Source organism: Xenopus laevis, chromosome 2L (assembly GCF_017654675.1).
Source record: "Xenopus laevis strain J_2021 chromosome 2L, Xenopus_laevis_v10.1, whole genome shotgun sequence".
NCBI lineage: Eukaryota > Metazoa > Chordata > Amphibia > Anura > Pipidae > Xenopus > Xenopus laevis.
Genome location: NC_054373.1, coordinates 96,425,384 through 96,445,651, shown reverse-complemented (window position 1 = coordinate 96,445,651; position 20,268 = coordinate 96,425,384). Strand labels below are relative to the sequence as shown.

Sequence of the window (20,268 nt, the reverse complement as noted above, 5' to 3'; positions counted from 1 at the left end):
GGAGGCGCATGTGGGGTAAACATTTTAAAGACATTATCATTTCAAACCTTTCCTTCACCTTTAAAGCAAGTAAGTGGAATATTCTTGAATGGCCAAGTCAGTCACCTGATCTGAACCCAATTGAGCATGCATTTCACTTTTCACTTGTTGAAGACTTCAGACAGAAAGGCCCGCAAACAAACAGCAACTGAAAGCTGCTGCATTAAAGGCCTGGCAGAGCATTAAAAAAAAGGAAACCCAGAATCTGTTGATGTCCATGAGTTTAAGACTTCAGACTGTCATTGCCAGCAAAGGGTTTTCAACCAAGTATTAAAAATGAACATTTTATTTTCAGTTTTTTAAATTTGTCCAATTACTTTTGAGCCACATTAAGTGATTGTGTTAAAAAAAGGCTTTAGTTCCTCATATTTTTATGCAATATTTTTGTTCAACCCACTGAATTAAAGCTGAAAGTCTGCAGTTCAACTGCATCTAAGTTGTTTCATTTAAAATTCATTGTGGTAATATACTGAACCAAAATTGGAAAAAACAGTTGTCTGTCCAAATATTTATGTTGGCTGCTTGTGTCTTGATGTATATTTGTATCCTTTTAAGTGCATTATGGTTCACCATTCAGGTCCACCTCTTACTCTTCTATTGTTTTGCTCAATAGGCTTTCCTTAATGTTTTATAAAGGAGGACTGTGAGCTATTAAATATTGGCAGCAAACACTATGTAGAGGTTGCAGGGGCAAAATATTGTAGTTTTTTTGTGAAATACGGATAATATGTTTTCCTCGCTGATAGAAGGAACTCTATCAGACAGGATGTTTTGCAAAATATACAACCTGTGGTATGAAGAATAAAATTAGTTCTAGTTGATTTCATTCCAACTTGCTGGTGTGATTGTCCAGAACATTTATTGTGGAAAGTAATTTCTGATTTGTGGTACAATTGTGTGACAACTGTCTGCCACAGGAGACACCTATCCTCTGATCTAATCTATAAAAACATCTAGTTTGCACAGCGTTACTCTGGCAGAAATACAGAGATTTAATTGTATGTCTGGCCATTTTATACACCTTTTTTAAAATAGGCCCCAATGTGGTAAGTAGGACAGCTTTATAGATCCACATATAGGCATTATGGCGATGCGGAGATGTGTAACTACTACATTACTAGACTACTTATCTTACTGTAAATATTCATAAACCTACCCCAACATATGTCCATCTTAAAGCCTTCATTTTTTTAACCATATTACCTTTTGATTGCATTCATTCTGACACTGTTGCATGATTTTTATCAAACAAGGCCATCTGGCTATGTCAATTCTGGAAAGGGCTGTCTTGTAATTTGTGTAGAACCATGTCACTAGTGCACCAAGCAGAAGTTCATCAAACTGTTGTTAAAAAAATAATAATTAACAGAATGCATTGAAGGAAAAAAAACTTAAATCCTAGATTATTTTGCCTTGTTTTTCATCCAATATATTATTTATAAAGGAATCTATCAAGTAACAAAATGTTAGAATAAATATTTTGCCTATGACAAGTTATAAATGTTACTTTTTTTAATCGTTTTTTAAACTAGTTTTCTATTATGATGCAATGTGTTTTGTATACAATGAAAAACTATATGCACTGCAGCAGTATTTAAAATTTTTGGTGTAGGCCCCCTTTTAAGGTCCAATTGAATGGGAACAATTGAAGTCTTAATTTTACCGGCTAGAATAAGTTTAGTTAGTGGTCACATTGTCATGTACACTGTTGTGTACTGTTGATCTGGTCAGCCAGTCTAGCTGGTGAAACACAAGGGTTGGCTACAGATTGGGCCATATTGGGAACATTTTATTTTAAACATACAACAGCTACCTGTCACATTAAAGGTGTCAGGCTAAAATGTTAAAGATTGGGAGAATTATGCTATTGCTTGTGTAGTCAACTCTGATGTTGCAGCTCTTTCCTTGCAACTAATGTATTCTCAGGTGCATAAGGACTCCTGCATAACAGAAATTACATTTTTTAAAATCAGTATTTCCATTTAACACACAATAGAGTTAATTTACAAAGAACCTGGACTGAAGTGCAAGAACACTGAAGTGCAAGGGGCTCAAACGCATACTTCTTGGTGCTTGGTTGTGAAGCACTTTTGTGTTGGTGTCTGGCTATGCTCTGCATTTTGTATCTGATTAAACGGGCAGGGCAGGCCGTTAGTACAGTGCTCCACTGTGGCCTGTGTCTGCCACCACTCCATAGCTTGTTGAAAGGTGCCTATCCCCCACTAGATCCTTATGAATACAGCACTGCCAAATGCAGGCAGCTCTGTATTCATGTGGTTGGCTCAGAAATGGAGCATAGAGACTTACAGCAATTTATCTAGCACAAATGGTAGGGAACACCATTGGGAATTGCATCTGTGTTTTTGTACTTTGCACTCTGCATTCCATGTCATGAACGACCTCTAATGTTTGCTTGTTTTCTTATAAAAGTGAAAAATCTGAAAACTGTCTTTTACAATTAACACCTGCATCGGAAATGTGTTCACTACTAAGTTCATTTACTTAGGCACTTTCGGGGGAATGTAATAAAAATCGCTAACGGAAAAACTATTCGCAATGCGAAAAGTTATGCCTTTGCGCGAACAAATTTAGCTTTGTGTGAATTTAATATAGCTTTTGCGAGCCCGGAAACTGTTTAGCGACCACTTCCGACAGTGAAAGACCGTTTGCGAATTTTATAGTTTGCGCCAATGCACAGTCAATGTAATAAAACTTCTTACTGAAAAAGTCATTATGTTTGCTTCAAAAGATTATGACACCTTCAAGCACTTCTTATGAGTGCGCAATTAAAATTCGCAATGCGCAATTAAAATTCGCAATGCAATAACAGTTTAAGGAACAATATTACATTGCGAGATGTGGCTTTTTAGTCTTATTGGTGCGAATTGTTTTGCTCTTTGCGTCTTTTATTACATTCCCGTTTGTGTGTATATTTTTGGGATGCCCAGCCCCAATTTCCTGTTTATACACTGGTATTGAGAGTATATGGTTTGGTTGTCAATTAACAAACATAGAGTAAAAAGAAAGAGATTTGTTGCCTGTGAAAAATCTGTGCTACTCATAGGGAACAAATCTCCTGAAAATAAATTAGCATTGAATCATGTAGCAAGAAGACATTTTCTGACAGTTAAGTGAATCGCATGTTTTATCTCCAGCAATTCCCACTGACACCAATACTAAGGCATTTTCAGGTGATTTGTCACTTGTGGGTAGTGCGGGAAATTTCCTGCAGACGACAGGTGCCATCACCCTTAAATTGATAGATAAAAAATCTTCCTAAAAAAATCATGGCAACAAACAACAAAATTAATGTACTGACAATGTGTTTACAGGTTTTTTTTTTAAACAATTTGTACCCAGTCTTACAAAAAATTACAATTTCTTTTTGCCCGTCTCTGTGGGTGTGCCATGAATTTTCTGCTAAATGACAAAGGTGACATTTCTTGTTGTGACATTTATGTCATATTGTGTTCATCTCCTATTGCCCAGCAAATTTGTTGCAAATAGAGCTAATACTGACAAGAAAAGGTGACACATGTCACACTTTTTACACAAACAGACATGGGTCATTTACCCTTTTAATTCTAAGCAACCTTGAAGTTCTTGTTCTGCAAACTCTCCTCCTTTCTGTCAGCTCTTCAGTATCTTGCAGCTGTGCATAAATCAGGGTCAGAAGTAATCACCTTGGTGTGTACAGGGTATAGAAGAAGCATGTTGAAATGCAATTGATTACTAAAATTAAATCATGTAAAATAAAACTACTGTACAGTTTATACGAATGGAGCATGGTATATTCATTGCCTGTTTTTGAGTATGGTGCTAATAAACACTGTATTGTCAGTGGTGCAAAAAACTGTGCTCCATTTGAAACAGAAACGCATGATTTAAACAATGTCTATTGATGATTTTTTTCTAATTTGTTTTGCCTTTTCCCCTACCGCGTGAAGACCTTACCTGTTTGGAGCAGGATGTTTTTCCATCAAAGCTCCTTGGTAAGTTCTGAATCCTACCCCAGCATGCTTATAATGAATGTCCTGTACTGGCTGGCAATAACCTCTCTCTTACATTCTGTATGGGTTGATCTCTTGATGGAGGCACCTTTTTGTTACAGTAGTTTGTATTTAATTCACTTTGAGATTTTTTTTAAAAGTCTTGTTGATAGGAAAGACATATGATTCAAAAAGCATCCTTAAAACATCTTGAAATGTGTCTTTATAGAATATGTCTTTTGCCCCTTTTTTTAATATTGTCTTTTAGTGGGAACCAACCCCAACAATTAGTGTTACACCTTCAAACACCAACAAATGCATTAATGCCTAATAATAAAATGAAAAATTATAAGCAACCCCTCTTTCGAAAATGTATTTATATATTCATTTTATTTTAACAAACTATCTAGTATGCATTGCATATTTCAATTAATAAAAGCAATTCCCATCTCATTTAAAAAATATTTTTATGTAGAGATGTGCAATTCTTAACAATAATAAATGTAATACTGAAGAGTAACATGTTTACCAGGCATCAGCTCTGCTATATATTTATCATACAAGAAAGTAGTATAAGTCCTGTAATTGTTTGATAATCAGTGTATCTCTTCTGTTAACAACTGCCCTTCTGATTCGCAATACAGGCATGAATGTCAAATAAAAAGTAAAAAATCCCAGCCGCTCCAACTAGATACTAGTTTTGTGGAGGATTTGGCTTTAATTTAACTTCCCTAATCGTAGGTTTGATACATCCCTAGTTTTAATCAGTTGAATGCTTTCAGAACTCCTTCAACCAACAAACAATATGACTTGATATTATAGACACTAAGGGGCAGATTTTTTAAGGGTCGAATAGTGAATTTGAATTAAAACATTTTAACCCCCCTATTCGAATGTAAATTTAAATGTGACTTTTATCACACCTCGACCATGGAAACAGTCCTAATTTGAATATCCGCCACCTAAAACCTGCCGAGTTCATGTACAAGTCAGTGGCAGAGGTCTGTTGAGCCATTTGGAGATGTTAATAGCCTTCCTGACATTCGAGTTTTCTTTGGGAGAAAAAATTGATTTGTATGAATCGAATGCAAATTGAATACTGATTGAATATGATTCAAATTTAACGGATGGAACCATTCGATCGAATATTAGTCATTGAAATTTTTTCATACATAACCTCCCAGTCGAATTGTGAGTATATTCGAATTTAATAAAATTCACATGAATTGGAAATTCGACCTTTGATGAATGGGCCTCCCCAATGTAGCATTTGTTTACACATTAAGTGCATGATCCACCGACAAACTGTACAAAAATGATATAGTGAAAAGAATGTTTTAACACATGCATTAAAAACATTTAAATGTAATAAGGGACTACTCTAACATTGTTATTTGGGTTTTAAAAAATAGATTTGTCCATAATGCCCAACCCTTCACTTGACCTTACTACTGTTTTCTGCATAAGCCAATTCACATAGGCTAATGAATAGTTATGTATATCCTGGTTAGGATGAAAAGAAATTAATAACACAGTAAAGGATATATAATAAAACTTTTTTTGTTTTATTTTTCAAGCAATGCATAAATGATATTAGAAACTATTGCTTCATCCATTTTTTTCACCAGCCCTTAGTCCATAAAATCCATTCATCTGAGCAGCAGCCTACCGTTTAAAGTATGTAAGCTAGCAAGACACAATGTGGGAATTTGGGCAGATTTGATCATTTCCAGCCATATAGGCTAATTAGTTCCTAGTAAACATAAGAAGGAAGTGGAATTGATTGACAGTTCCCCTTCTACTGGACCACAGAAAAGTACTCAGGACTGAAATTCTGGTAGGCTGATGAACTGCAACAAACAAAGGAAAGTTGTGCTCACCACTATTTTTTAAAACCATTAGGCGGGGGTGCAATGAGGCTGTGACCACAAAATACATATAGTCAAACACAAGAGTCCTCTGCACTCAACCCATTATCAATATATTTAAGACAGCGACATTTTGTGCATACTGCTACTAAAAAATGCCTTACCCTTTAAACAAAACAGGGATTGTTTGTCCATATATTGCAATATATTTAAGCTGGCCAACTACGTCAAAGTCATCCCATATCTGGCCAGTCCTACGCTTAATTTTCATCTGATTCATTAAGAATTCTATTGCTTCATTATACATTTTACAAAGGGAATAGGTTTTACCTGCAACTTACTAGCTGCTTTCAAAGTAAACCTCCATACTTGGCTGCCCTTTTATTAGACACCAGTGGGATCACCTGACTATAGCTGGGAAGGGTGGGAGCTACAACATGGAGCTGGTCACTGCTCCTGTATAAACTATAACGAACAAGGGAAAGTTGTGCTCACCACTACTTTTTAAAACCATTAGGCGGGGTGCAATAAGGCTGTGAACACAAAATACATATAGACAAATACAAGATTCCTCTGCACTCAACCCATTATCAATATATTTAAGACAGGGACATTTTGTGCATACTGCTACTAAAAAATGCCTTACCCTTTAAACAAAACAGGGATTGTTTGTCCATATATTGCAATATATTTAAGCTGGCCAACTACGTCAAAGTCATCCCATATCTGGCCAGTCCTACACTCAATGACTTTGACGTAGTTGGCCATCTTAAATATATTGCAATATATGGACAAAAATTGAAAAATATCCCTGTGTTGCTGGTTCATTTGAGAGTGTATATGTGTGTGTATATATGTATATATATATATATATATATATATATATATATATATATATATATATAATGTAATTTTTTTTTAATGGGTAACTTAACTTAGAAGTTTGATATGTAAAATAAACTAGCAACACAAGGGGAAGTATTATTCATAGAAATTACTATATCACCCCAGATAAATGAAAAGTGGTTTGTTTGTGCAGCCTGAAATGTTGCTATTCTGTGGCACAAATAAATCTTTTTTCACTTATCTGCGCTATTAATTTCTATGATTAGTGTTCTTCTCCTTGACTGTAGTTATATAAAGTATACAGTGCCACCAAAGGGGAGAGAGAGGGTACTCTTGTGCTGGGCCTGGTGAAATCTGTATCTGCAGGTGGATCTGGTTTTATTGTGAAAGCAAAAGTTACATAAAAATTATGTCAAAATTTACACAAATTACATAGAAGCTTACATCGCTTGCATATCAAGCAGGAACAGTGCAGAGAAGATTAAAGGAACAGTAACACCAAAAAATTAAAGTGTTTTAAAATAATTAAAATATATTGTACTGTTGCCCAGCACTGGAAAACTGGTGTGTATGTTTCAGAAAACTACTTGACATGGGCAGGGACAAATACCTGCCTTTTCCCCCAAACTGGCCTAGGAATAACCAACTCGCTCACCATACATTTTATTTGTTGGAGTCTTTTGTCCACAGCTTTATTGCACAACAGATTATTTAACAATAGATAACACATATATCAATAACAGTTATATTAACAACATTATAAACATACAAATATGAACAGTGATATACCATTAACATTTTAATCCTCTGCAAGGCCCCTGGCAATGGACCCAATTAGGTGCATGCAATCGTTAAGCCACCAGCCGCTTGTGCCTTCTAGCATGATGGGTACGCAGGACTGCATGCTACCCCCAATACAACATACCCTCCCAGAGACCACCGTTCTTAGAGAGGAACACCACCAACCAAGTTCCATTAACCAACTTGGTAAAACTCCACTTAATTAACTCTCCCCATTGCCAGGGACCCGCCGCCCGGCTGTGACAACGGGCTATTCCCTCTCATCACCTCTTGGTTAGTCAGCCCAATACTCACCATTCCACATCAACTTATCCTGTACCCCACTACCCATGCCACAATTGTGACAACTAGCACAAAGGGTAATACAAGGGAGGGAGGGTGGGACTCCTTTTCTTCTTCCAAAATGGATGCCCTCCTTAGCAGTTAGTGCTACACATCCCTTTACAACTCCACCCCCCAACTACGTCACTAAACCCACTGCTAACCCCCTGCCAGGCAGCTTTGTCCCGCCCCTGTCATGCACCCTTTGCCAGCATGCACTGGGTTTAACTAATAGTTTATATAAACAAGCTGCTGTGCATCCAAGGGGGCAGCCATTCAAGCACAGGACACACAATAGATAACAGATAAGTGCTGAAGAATCCCTTTGTATACTATAGAGCTTATCTGCTGTGTATCCTGTGCCTTTTCTCCTTTTTCAGCTTTGAATGGCTGCCCCCATGGCCACACAGCAGCTTGTTTATATAAACCATTGTAGAGTTTCTGAAGCAAATACCCTAGTTTTACCAATGCAGCACAGCAATACATGATATTTTCATTACTTTTAAACACTTTCATTTTTTGGTGTTGCTGTTCCATTAACGGGACAAATGCCACTGAATTGAATGAATGTAAAAAATTAAGGTAAATTCTACTGACCCCAATGAACTGGATGATTTATTTAGCACAATTTATTAACTGTGTATATAAACTGCTTATTAGATAGTAACACCAGCTGTTAAAATTTGGATCTATTTACTGAATTATATCTCCTACATGAACTTTTCAGCAGTGGAAATAACAATTATTGGGCCCCCATAGCAAGATCATTGAGCCCCTAACCTTTGTGACCAAGACATTTTCCATGAACATATATTAAAGCTACTTTTCAGTTCCACTGGGCTCTCAGTAGTTGCAGGGTCTGTTTCCTCTATAGTTACACCCCTGCTTTTCAGTAAAATGATTGGTGCGTTTGGATCATAGTGTCTGTGGTTGAAAAAAATACATCTAACAGGTTCAGCCTTTTGTCCAGGCAAAGCCTACCTGCTAGTTGATCATTTGTTTAGTGCACACACAAAGGGTGTGGTCAAAAATATTGGCACTGCGAGTTTGTGTTCATGGTGGCCCCAAAAAAATAATTTGCCCAGGGGCCCCAAAGTTTCTGATGGTGGCCCTGGAAGTTTATTAATAATTTTTAAATGTAAAAAACTTGCAGATAGTACCAAACATAAAACAATGAAACTTAATTTAGCTAACTTTAACTAGAACATAGATCTATCTACATGCAATTCAAGCCAAACTATATCAATTATGTTATACAGGACTGTAATCTTTGGAAATGCCTATTGATAATGCTGGTGTTAAGGCCTGGTTTCATTTGAAAATAGATGCAAAAGTCCTTAAATCATCTGTTGAGTAATGGTGTTTCATTTTAGCAGTAACTAAATACAGAAGCGTTTGACTGACCACTGGGCTTCTGGTAAAGACATGCAGTTGTCAGTTGGCACTGATCATAGTCTCAAACAAGATGAAAAGATGCAGATTAAAGAGGAATATGTGTGCTATACACATGATTTTTAAATGACTGGTTGCTTTTGCAAAACTGTTTTGTGGTCAGTTTGATTTTTCGTGGTGACTAAAGAGGAAAAAAAGGAAGGAGTTATACTAGCGTCTACAGACATTATAGGAGAAGGCAAAATAAAGTGCTTTTGGCCTTCCCCCACACATAACATGTTGTTTTCATAAAGGTTTTAATAAGAACTGTAATTATGACAAAGCAGTGAATGGAAATTTGACAGATTATTGTATGTTGTGCTTGGGCTTTCACAGAAACTTTGCTAAAGAAGCCTCTGATGTCCCACCAGAATATGTGTATGGACTGAGCTGGCACTGTGTTTCGTGGTCTGGTTGGTTTAGTTGTGATGTTACACACATTTGTGTGCAAATGCAGTGCTGACAATATTTTAAGGCTAAAGCCTTCATTAAGCTTTTCCACTATTGTATATTACGTTTGCTTAAACTGTTCCTTTTTCATAATTTTCTTTTTTGGGCTTATATTTCACACTGTGTCTTACATATGGTTTTGCTATTTGGGCTATATTTGTGCTTCTTCTTTCTTTTTGTTATTACTTTAATAAAGTCCAAATGGAACCCAATGGATGCCATGTTGATTTTATTGGATGTCAATCATCTGGTATATTGGATTATCTGTGTACAGGCATGATACCTGTTATCCAGAATGCTTGGGACCTTGGGTTTTCTGGATAAGGGGACTTTCTGTAATCTCTCTACCTAAAGGGGCCCATTTACTTAGCTCGAGTGAAGGAATAGAATAAAAAATACTTTGAATTTCAAATGATTTTTTGGCTACTTCGACCATCAAATGGTCTACTTCGACCTTTGACTACAACTTCGAATCGAACGATTCGAACTAAAAATCGTTCAACTATTCGACCATTCGATAGTCGAAGTACTGTCTATTTTAAAAAAAACTTCGACCCCCTAGATCACCACCTAAAACCAAAGTCAATGTTAGCCTATGGGGAAGGTCCCCATAGGCTTTCTAAAGTATTTTTTTTGTTGAAGAAAAATCGTTTGATCGATGGATTAAAATCCTTCAAATCGAACGATTCGAAGGATTTAATCATTCGATCAAACGATTTTTCGTTCGATCGAACAAATTGCGGTAAATCCTTCGACTTCGATATTCAAAGTCGAAGGATTTCCATTCGGCAGTCGAATATCGAGGGTTAATTCTCGATATTCGACCATAAGTAAATTTGCCCCTAAGTCTGCTTAAAAAATATTTATATATTAAACAAACCCATTAGGTTTGTTTTGCCCCCAATAAGCTTTAATTGAATATAAGTTGGGACAAAGTATAAAGTAATGTTTAAACGTTTGAATTATTTGAATAGCCTTCCCAAATAATGGGTTTCCAGGGATAAAGGATCCTATACCTCTACATATATGCTTGCTGAATTATTTTTGTACTATTTCAATAGGCTGTGCTCAAAATGGCAGAAGCTCTAGCTTAAAGAAAATACTTAAGTCAGACTTGTCAAAATGTGACCCAGAAATACCCAGAACAGCTGAATTGCCATGCGTTTAAAATTTGTTATATACTGTGCAAATACAAAATGTCAGTTACTACAAAGCCCTGCCCTAACTTGTGGGTCAAGAAGTATTTTAAGTATATAGGTTTAGCATAAGTGATACATATTGCAAAGTTAACTTTAAGGAGACTTGTATACCTGTATGAATAATGAAAACATATATTTAACACACAAAATGATTTTTCCAGAAAGAAGTGGTGCCTTTATCTTGCTTTCAACCCTTTCTTCATGGCCTTGATGCCTTATTGTGAATTATCGGAATGTTTGTTTTGCATGTCAATTCAACCTATGAAACCCATTGATGCATGTGTTTAACATTTTGTGTTGGCTTAATCATTTCTGGCATGGTTGTGCTTCATAATATATATACATATTTCTAACGTCTTTAAATGGATATGAATCTCAAGTCAAAGTCATGTTTTATGTTTGTAAACAATGTCTGACTGATTTAATACATTTTACAGATGAATTTGAAGCGCAGTAATATTTGTGAATAATAACATTTAAATACCTTGTTGAATCTAGCTCACAGTAAAGTGAAACTTTTGTAGCTGTTAATCTTAACCTATACATAGGACACTTTGATGTATTAAAAAGTGAGATGATTAGAGATCATCATAGCTCATTCCTATGGGATTTTTGAGGATTTATCAATGGGTGAAAGTTAGAGTTTTTTGGTTTTCTGTGGTGAGCTCTAATCTTACATTTTGATAAATCTACTCTATAATTTAGTCTATTGAAAATACATTATAAACAAAAATGTATCGATCTAATATGAAACCCTTTTTGTGACATTGGCAGTTACAATAAAAAATTAAAGTATGTTAGAAATCAAGATTTGTAATTGGTAAAATATCACTGTCAACACCCACAGGTTCAAAAAATCAGACCAATGGCATAATTTTTTTTGCTCTTTGCATCTGGCCACATAAAATTTGTGGCCAGCAAAGAGTTGCCCCTTTCTTAGTGTGTATCTCTTTCTGTGCCTGGTAGCACAGCATACTGGAGGGATGTTACTTGGGCCAGATGTGGATAGCCTCTGGAATCCCTCTCAGAGCCCATGACTAAGTGCTGGGTAAGCATGAAACGCGTTAGGCTATAGATATGGGGTCATTATGGATTTGAATATGCTTGTAATAAAGATTTTTTTCTTAGATTTGTGATGTGCAAGAGGTGTATTTTTGATGTGTACCCTCTGGAATGTGCTTATATATTGCTGCATGTCATTCAGGACTAGTGATGGGCGAATTTATTCGCCAGACGCGAATTTGTGGCGAATTTGCACGATTTGCCGCCAGCGAGAAAATTCGCCTGAAAAAATTCGCCGGCGTAAAAAAAAATTTTCGTCAAAAACGGGCACCGGCGTCAAAAAACCGGGCGCCGGCGTCAAAAATGGGCGCCGGCATAAAAAACGAGACGTGCAAATTCGCCCATCACTATTCAGGACATACAAGGTAGGATCTCAGAGGGAACACAGTAAAAGGAATCATTATTTAATACCTGCACAGCGCCTATCACTGCTAAGCTCTGTGCCTTGTGATGGATTTTTCAATCTAAAACACTCTGGGCTGGTGCTACTATCAGCAGAAAACTGCACAGGTCCAGGGGTTCTTCTAGCAAGTACCACGAGCGATCGTCTGCCTACTTCTTTCTTTGCACGGGCACGCATGTGCAGTATCGCAAAAAGCCGAACTTTAACAAAGAAGTCGGCTATTTTGTTGTATTGTGCATGTGTCTGACCCGGGAAATTTGAAGAAAGAAGAAGCCGAAAGAGGATCGCTCCGTGGTGCTCGCTGGATGAACTCCTGAATAGGGATGAGCGATTTTTTTTGCCCTGTTTCGCCGAAAAAATGACGCCCATAGACTTGTATGGCATTGTGCGTCAAAATAAAAAGACGCGCGTCAAAAAAATTTCACCTGGCAACAACATTTTTTTGACACCCATACACTTTAATGTGCTTTGGCAACATTTCGCTGGCGGCGGATTTTTGTTGAAACGAAATGGGTCAAATTCGCCCATCCCTACTCCTGAACCAGTGCGGTTTTCTCCTGATAGGAGCACCGGCCCGGAGTGTCAGATAAGTAAATACAATCACTTGAAGGTGCCTAACTTTTGGCACCCCCAAGTAAATATGCCTTTCCTTCTTCTTTAAAAGGCATAAGACTAAAATCATTTACATTATTTTTCCCCTTTAAATTCAAAATGTGAAAATATAATATACTCATTTAGTAGTTGAAAAACCTTCATATTGTTACAGCTTATATTCCACTGGCCTGTTACACTTTTTAGATGTACTAGGCAATAATGAATTGTAACAAGCGTGGATCAGAGCATGGTTTGTATGTAATGAAGCCGACAATAGTCTTTTGTTCTCTTGTTTATAAGGATTTGGTATGGCGAGTTCCAAGGTGATCCATTTGGAAGAGTCCATGCACACAATGGATAAATCCAAGCACATTTCTGTGCCTATTGTGGCTGTTAGACTACTGGTGGAAGCTGTAACTAACAGATTTGTGATACATTCTCACTGAAACACTAATATGTATTTAATCGTTGATTGACGATATGTGTATTTATTCTATCTCAGTTAAATATTTCTTGGTTATAACCCTCTAAAACTTGTTGTAGTGTGCTAGTTAAAGTATGTACTGACTATACAATATTGTGTACAATGTGAAGCTGCGACTTGATGAATATTTCTATACTGATGATATATTCTGTGAGGAAATGTCATCTGGAGCAAGGGCCTATATGGGCCCTTATTCAATATAAAGAGCTGTAACGTAACACACAGAACAGCTGACAGCATACTTACTTAAACATACACTTCCTCAGTATCAAGCTCTAGCCCCAAGGGAAAGCAAACCATTTTGCAAATACACATATCCAGTGCTGCTTATGCCTCATTACCTTTCCTGCTATTTCTAAGTAGAATGACGTCTAAGTAGCATGGCTGGTATACAAACACAAAATTGCAGAAGCCATCAAATGTTTTTGTAGAGAAAGCCATTATCATTGCAAACTAAGGTTAGAAAAATAGAGCCTGACATTATTTTTCATCAGTAGCACTACATAAATTGCGAGGTTTGCCAAAAGTCCCGAAGGTGACCTTTTGCACAATGCCTCACACACGAGATTTTTTAGAAGTGATACCTAACCTGACTTTTGATTTTAGTATTGGGAATAATTTTCAAAGTGCTGACAGTTTAAAGGGGAGTAAAGTGCAAAAGGTCACAGGCTCAACATGGCAACCCTTAATTGGGAACATCGGCATTTTGGGCATCCACATAGCATACAGTCCCTTTTCATTCAATACTAAAAAACACATATATACTTCTTACAGAATTATAAGACTTACCAGAGTGCCCTGATTTATTTTCTGAGTTAAATATTCTTACTACCCGCCTGCAGCTACAACTTCCTTTTAGTCACTGAATTGCAATTCTTTATGCACCCCCTTCCAGATAATAGAAGCTACTGCACAACAGAAAGCTGTGTCCCTGAACCATCACAGCCAATCAGTACTTCAATATGTCATTTGTATTTTAAATGAAAATATAAATAAAGTTATAGCAAATCATAAAATATTGTCATTGTTAATCATTAGATTTTAAGATGGAGGACACCTGACACTGCAGAACGTTGCTGCAAATTAATTAACCAATGCCAATAAATTTGCAGCAAAAATCTGCCATGTCGAGTGTCCTCCATTTTCAAATTTTCAGTGCTACAACAGGGGCACAGGAGCGACAACCTTTTTAACCAAGGATACAGCTGTGTTGGAATACTGGAGCTTTGAAGAATATTGTGATCTTTTTTCTTACTAATAAGTCTGAATGTCATACAAAGTGTAGGGCAACTGATATCCTAACCGAAGCATGGCTACAGGTTTCACGCCTGTCTTTGCTTCTACTACCATTAACATTTTAACCTATTAACATAGTAGCTGAGGTTGAATCACTCAGCCTGGAGTAGTGTACACATGTTAGAAAAGCCCTTTTGCCTCAGAAATGAATATTGCTGCAAATTATAGCCAGACACTTATTTTTACATTAACCAAGGATTAGTATACCTAATCAGTCTGGCCTAATGCAGATTAATGGCTATGTATTCTGTCACAATTACAGAGCACTTTATATAGATTGCTTGCTGCCTTATTGTTTCAGTGGCCTGTATGTCAGATGAAACCAAAGTTCCCGGAGGAAACCCACGCAGACACAAGGGAACATAAAAATTAACTGAAGATCGTGGGCATGTTGGATCCGTACTCCAGCACTTCAAGGCAGCAGTGCTAACCATTGTACCACATTGACTGCCCATTCTAAGAGATTTGCTTCACACATTTTACTTTATCCACATCATATCCATGCTATACATTTATATAATATATAAGAACTTGAAAAATTTCATTTTTTTGGCCATACTGCAATATTAATGAGTATAGATAAATCATGCTTACACTTTAGGATTCTTTGATTTGCATGCTGAAGTACCTGAATGAATTTGTATTTGACATGCACAGACATATGCCAGTGTATGGTGCTAGAAGGAAACAAGATAAATCATTGCCCTTTTGCAGCACTCGTGGGTTTGATTCCAGTCAGGGCACTGAAAATCTTGCATGTGTTTCCTCCCACACGTCATTGGTTCTGCTTAAAATAGAATCTGCGTGTAGGTTATAGGGGTCTCATTAAAGCACATAGGGAAAAGAACAGATGTCTCTTTTATATCATTTCTGTCTAATATGTGCTAAATACAGTTATGGGATCCATTAGATCCATCTAGAAAGCTCCAAATTACAGGAAGGCCATCTTCCATAGATTCCATTTTATCAAATGAATCCAAAGTATTTAAAATGTATTTCCTCTTTCTCTGTAATAATAAAACAGTACCATGTACTTGATCCAAACCAAAATGTAATTAATATTTGGAAACAAACCAGCCTATTGGGTTTATTTTATATTTAAATGATTTTATTGTAGACATAAGGTAAGAATATCCAAGTAAAGGAACAATCTGTTATCTCCAGGCCCTGAGCATTCTGGATAACAGGTCCCATAACTGTATAGAGCAGGGATCCCCAACCTTTTGAACCCGTGAGCAACATTCAGAAGTAAAAGGAGTTGGGGAGCAACACATGCATGAAAAATGTTCTTGGGCTGCCAAATAAGGGCTGTGATTGGCCATTTGGTAGCCCCATTTGGATTGTCAACCTACATTGAGGCTCTGTTTGGCAGTGCACCTCGTTTTTATACAACCAAAACTTACCTCCAAACCTGGAATTCAAAAACAAGCACCTGGTTTGAGGCCACTGGGAGAAACATTCAAGGTGTTGGAGAGCAACATGTTGCTCACGAGCTACTGGTTGGGGATAACCGGTATAGAGGATGGACCCAAACTATGAGTGCGATGGCAAGGGGGCTTCTAGTCAATCTCATACCTCAAGTATATACTATATAACATACAGAGCACGCACCCTACTTACATATTTTATAAGAACATATCCTATGGGGAAAAAGGCCATAATATTTTCCAGCTTGTTGATATGTAGAGATCTAGCCTTCCCTAGCTGCATTTTTATTGGTATGAAAAGCTGCCATTCATTTGCTCGGCAAAAACAACTAATTCCAGTTCATGACAAACACTTAAATCCCCACTTTCTAAATTACACATCCATTACCTTGAATTGGAAAGAAAAGACCCAGGAATTCATAATTTAATATAGTGTTCCAGTGGAAACATTCCAAAATGAAATGCATTTTATGATCCCATCTACCCATTTAATGCTGTGGTGTATCCCAACACTAGGCTGACACAGGAGCATGTAACAATGATTGATTACATGGAACACCTCTGCATCACCGTGTGATGATTCATAATGCTTTTATATCCTTCCTTGTAAACATTTCTAGTTATTCTAGACAAGGTATTATGTTGATCGGATGCCAAGATGGGGAACTGTAGCCTTTAAAAGATTACTTTAGCACATTACATTTACAAATCACATCTTTGGAGTGCAGGGCCTTTAATCAGTCTTTTTCTTATTTTTGTTCCCCTTTTCTGGCATATACTCAAAATCTCATTATATTGTAATGCTAACTTTCTAGCACTATTAGACTGTTCTATTAGACAAAGTTCTAAAATAAAAATAAAAGCCGTTGTATTTTAGATTTCAAATTTCGGCATTTGAGAAAGAAAAATGTTGATTCAGGGTGCATAGTTGTGGCTGAAATTCTGTCTACATTTCTTGATGCTAGGCAGTAATGTATGTACGAGTGAAGCAGTGGTTTTAGTTAATTTCCAAAGCATTTGTTTCTTGCTTAATGAAACAGAGACTACTCTGAGCAAATTTCTGCAACCAGTGGCACTTTGTGATATACTCCTAATATGCAACCATACCCGCCCCATAATGCGCCAGCTGGTTCATGCTCTTCTCTCAAATGTGCATGGAGCTACATTATAAATTAAGAAGTTCATAGGCATGCAACCTCTTTATTTGCATAATATACTGCAAATGTTCTCCATTACAAAAGTTTGACCCATGGAATACATTTAAGATTATCATAGAATGCAGTGCAGTGCTTAAAGTGAAAAATTTAGACTACCGTTACGTTTTCTGCTCATGTAAGGGTACACACTACATAGGCCATTTAGTTGGTACAATATACAAAATGTGCACCATCTGTGGCAGCGACATAACTACTGCCCCATGTGACCTCTCCCCCCAGTCACGTACTTGCATGCATGCTTACCTGCAGGGCCGGAACTAGGGGTAGGCAGAGTAGGCGCCTGCCTAGGGCGCAATCATGGGAGGGGTGCACTTTTAAGGGGAATTTTTTCAGTTGATTTTAAACCCTGGTTTGCTTCGCCTTTAATAGTTTTTGAATTTTATAAACCGCCTGTTCCAAACCCCTCTTGCCTGTGATTTGGGCAGAAGCACTACCCACCTCCCTCTTCGCTCCTGCTGGCAAAAGTAAATATTTAGGGGAAATTTTTGTGAATTTTTTTGGCTGCTGCTGGCACAGGTACAGATTGGGGGCAAAATGAGGGATTGGTTTTGCTGCTGGCTCAGGTATATTGGACAATATGGTGGTTGCTAGCACAGGTACACATGTTTGGGGCAATATGATGGATTCTTGGCTACTGCTGGCACAGGTACAAATTACGGTCAATATGATGAATTTTTTTAGCTGCCTCTGGTATATGTACTGATTGGGGGCTTGGGACAGGTACATGGGGCAACATGATGGCTGCTGGCACAGGTACAGGGGGCAATATGAATGGTAAAGAGGGAAATGGTAATGCATGATCGGGTGGGGGGCACTGATTGAAGCCCTTGCCTAGGGTGCCAAAACACCTTGGCCCGGCCCTGCTTACCTGAAATCACTGTCATACTTTTTTCCTCTGCTTTTTTTTGCATAAATGGCCTCACTTCTGGCACATGGCATTAATAATGTCATCAGTGTCCTATTCACATTGTGCAAGTCAGTTGTGCCTATTGCTACAAATCACTAAAGGCACGTGCCAGCTGAAGGTAAATTCATTGTTCTTTTGGCTAAATGTGAACATAATGAATCAGAGCAGACTGCAGAGGCACATTGGGACTTGCTGCTAGTTGCAAAGGAACATTTATGGATGCAAATACTTAAATTCTGAATATCCATGATGCTTGCTTAATATTGCAAACAACCTTGCCTTTTGCATTTATGTTTGTATTTGTAAATAATCCTTATTAAACAAACTATGCCAGGGCAGTTATTTTTTTATTTTTCTGTGTCTGTCTTTTGGAAGAACTTTGCCAGTTGTAGATCAACAATATCTGGAGTGCCTCCAGTTCACCATAGTTTTTTAGTCCCTACTGTATTTCTGGGCAGCAGGATTTATACAGTTCAAGTGTCAAATAAGACAAGATTCATTGTTGATTATTCTACTTATTCTGGTATTAAAAATTATGTTGTTAGAACATAGAGTAAGTAAGTAAGAAGTTGTTTTGGGAAAGAAGACACCTACAGAATGTATATTTTTGGAAAAATGGAAAATAATAGCATTTTTTTTTAAATTTTTCTTTATCCGTGTCTTTGTCTTATGGAGAATCAGTTGTAGATCAACAATATTTGGAGGGCCTCCAGTTGACCATGGTTTTTTAGTCCCTAGTTTGGGCAGCACGAATTATACAGGACAAGTGTCACATATTACAAGATTCATTGTTGATTATTCTACTATTCTATTCTACTATAAAAAATATGTTGTTAGAACATGCAGTAAGTAAGTAAGAAGCTGTTTCGGGAAGGAAGAGACACCTAAAGGATCTATATTTCTGCACTATAAATTTGCAATATAATTTGAAAGTGCTTTTCTGAGAGATGTAAACATGAGGAAAGGGGCTTTCACCGAAATTTGGAGGGAGCAGCATTTCCGCCTCATACATTTGGCTTATAAAACTTTTGTGCGCTGTTCAAATGTTAACCATACTAATGATATTTGTAAGGGGCCGATTCACTAAATTCGAGTGAAGGATTCGAAGTAAAAAAACTTCGAATTTCGAAGTATTTTTTGGGCTACTTCGACCATCGAATGGGCTACTTCAACCTTCGACTACGACTTCGAATCGAAGGATTCGAACTAAAAATCGTTCGACTATTCGACCATTCGATAGTCGAAGTACTGTCTCTTTAAAAAAAACTTCGACCCCCTACTTCGGCAGCTAAAAGCTACCGAAGTCAATGTTAGCCTATGGGGAAGGTCCCCATAGGCTTTCCTAAGTTTTTTTGATCAAAGGATATTCCTTCGATCGTTGGATTAAAATCCTTCGAATCGTTCGATTCGAAGGATTTAATCGTTCGATCGAAGGAATAATCCTTCGATCGTACGATCGCAGTATTTGCGCTAAATCCTTCGACTTCGATTTTAATTCCTAGTCGAATATCGAGGGTTAATTAACCCTCGATATTCGACCCTTAGTGAATCAGCCCCTAAGTGTCTTAATCCAAATACTTCTCGTTTTTTATGGTGATGCCCCTTGATTAGTTACTTTAGCGTAAGAAATTTAAAGGTTAGTTTATTCCTTTCTAAACATCTCATTAAAATTTACTCTATTAATATGTCTGTTAAGCCTCCCTACCGATATTATGAAATCTTCAACATTTTCGGGGCACAAAAGAGAAACCTAATACAATTAAATTACTTCAAATAATATTTGCAGCTGTGAGAGGATTAATATATAAATATTGAATCAATCCTCTTCCACGCATGAAGTCAGATGTTTTTATGTACCTTTATGATCTCTGCTTGTTTGAGAGCATTACATTTAGATTTAGTACAGAGAAATAAAGAAAAGAATATATGATAAA

At 37.1% G+C, this 20,268-nt stretch overlaps 1 protein-coding gene across 7 annotated transcripts in view; it reads left to right on the top strand.

Moving 5' to 3' along the window:
- The window catches only part of bcas3.L (breast carcinoma amplified sequence 3 L homeolog), a 603,015-nt gene that overhangs the window by 221,637 nt on the left and 361,110 nt on the right, over positions 1 to 20,268 (top strand). For 5 of the 7 annotated variants that reach the window (XM_041582224.1, XM_041582225.1, XM_041582223.1 and 2 more), the window contains one exon: positions 3,987 to 4,031. The exons of the other annotated variants lie outside the window; for them this stretch is intronic. In XM_041582224.1, coding sequence (XP_041438158.1) covers positions 3,987 to 4,031 — 45 coding nt within the window. The remainder of the gene's footprint in view (positions 1 to 3,986; positions 4,032 to 20,268) is intronic. 7 annotated transcript variants of the gene reach the window in all.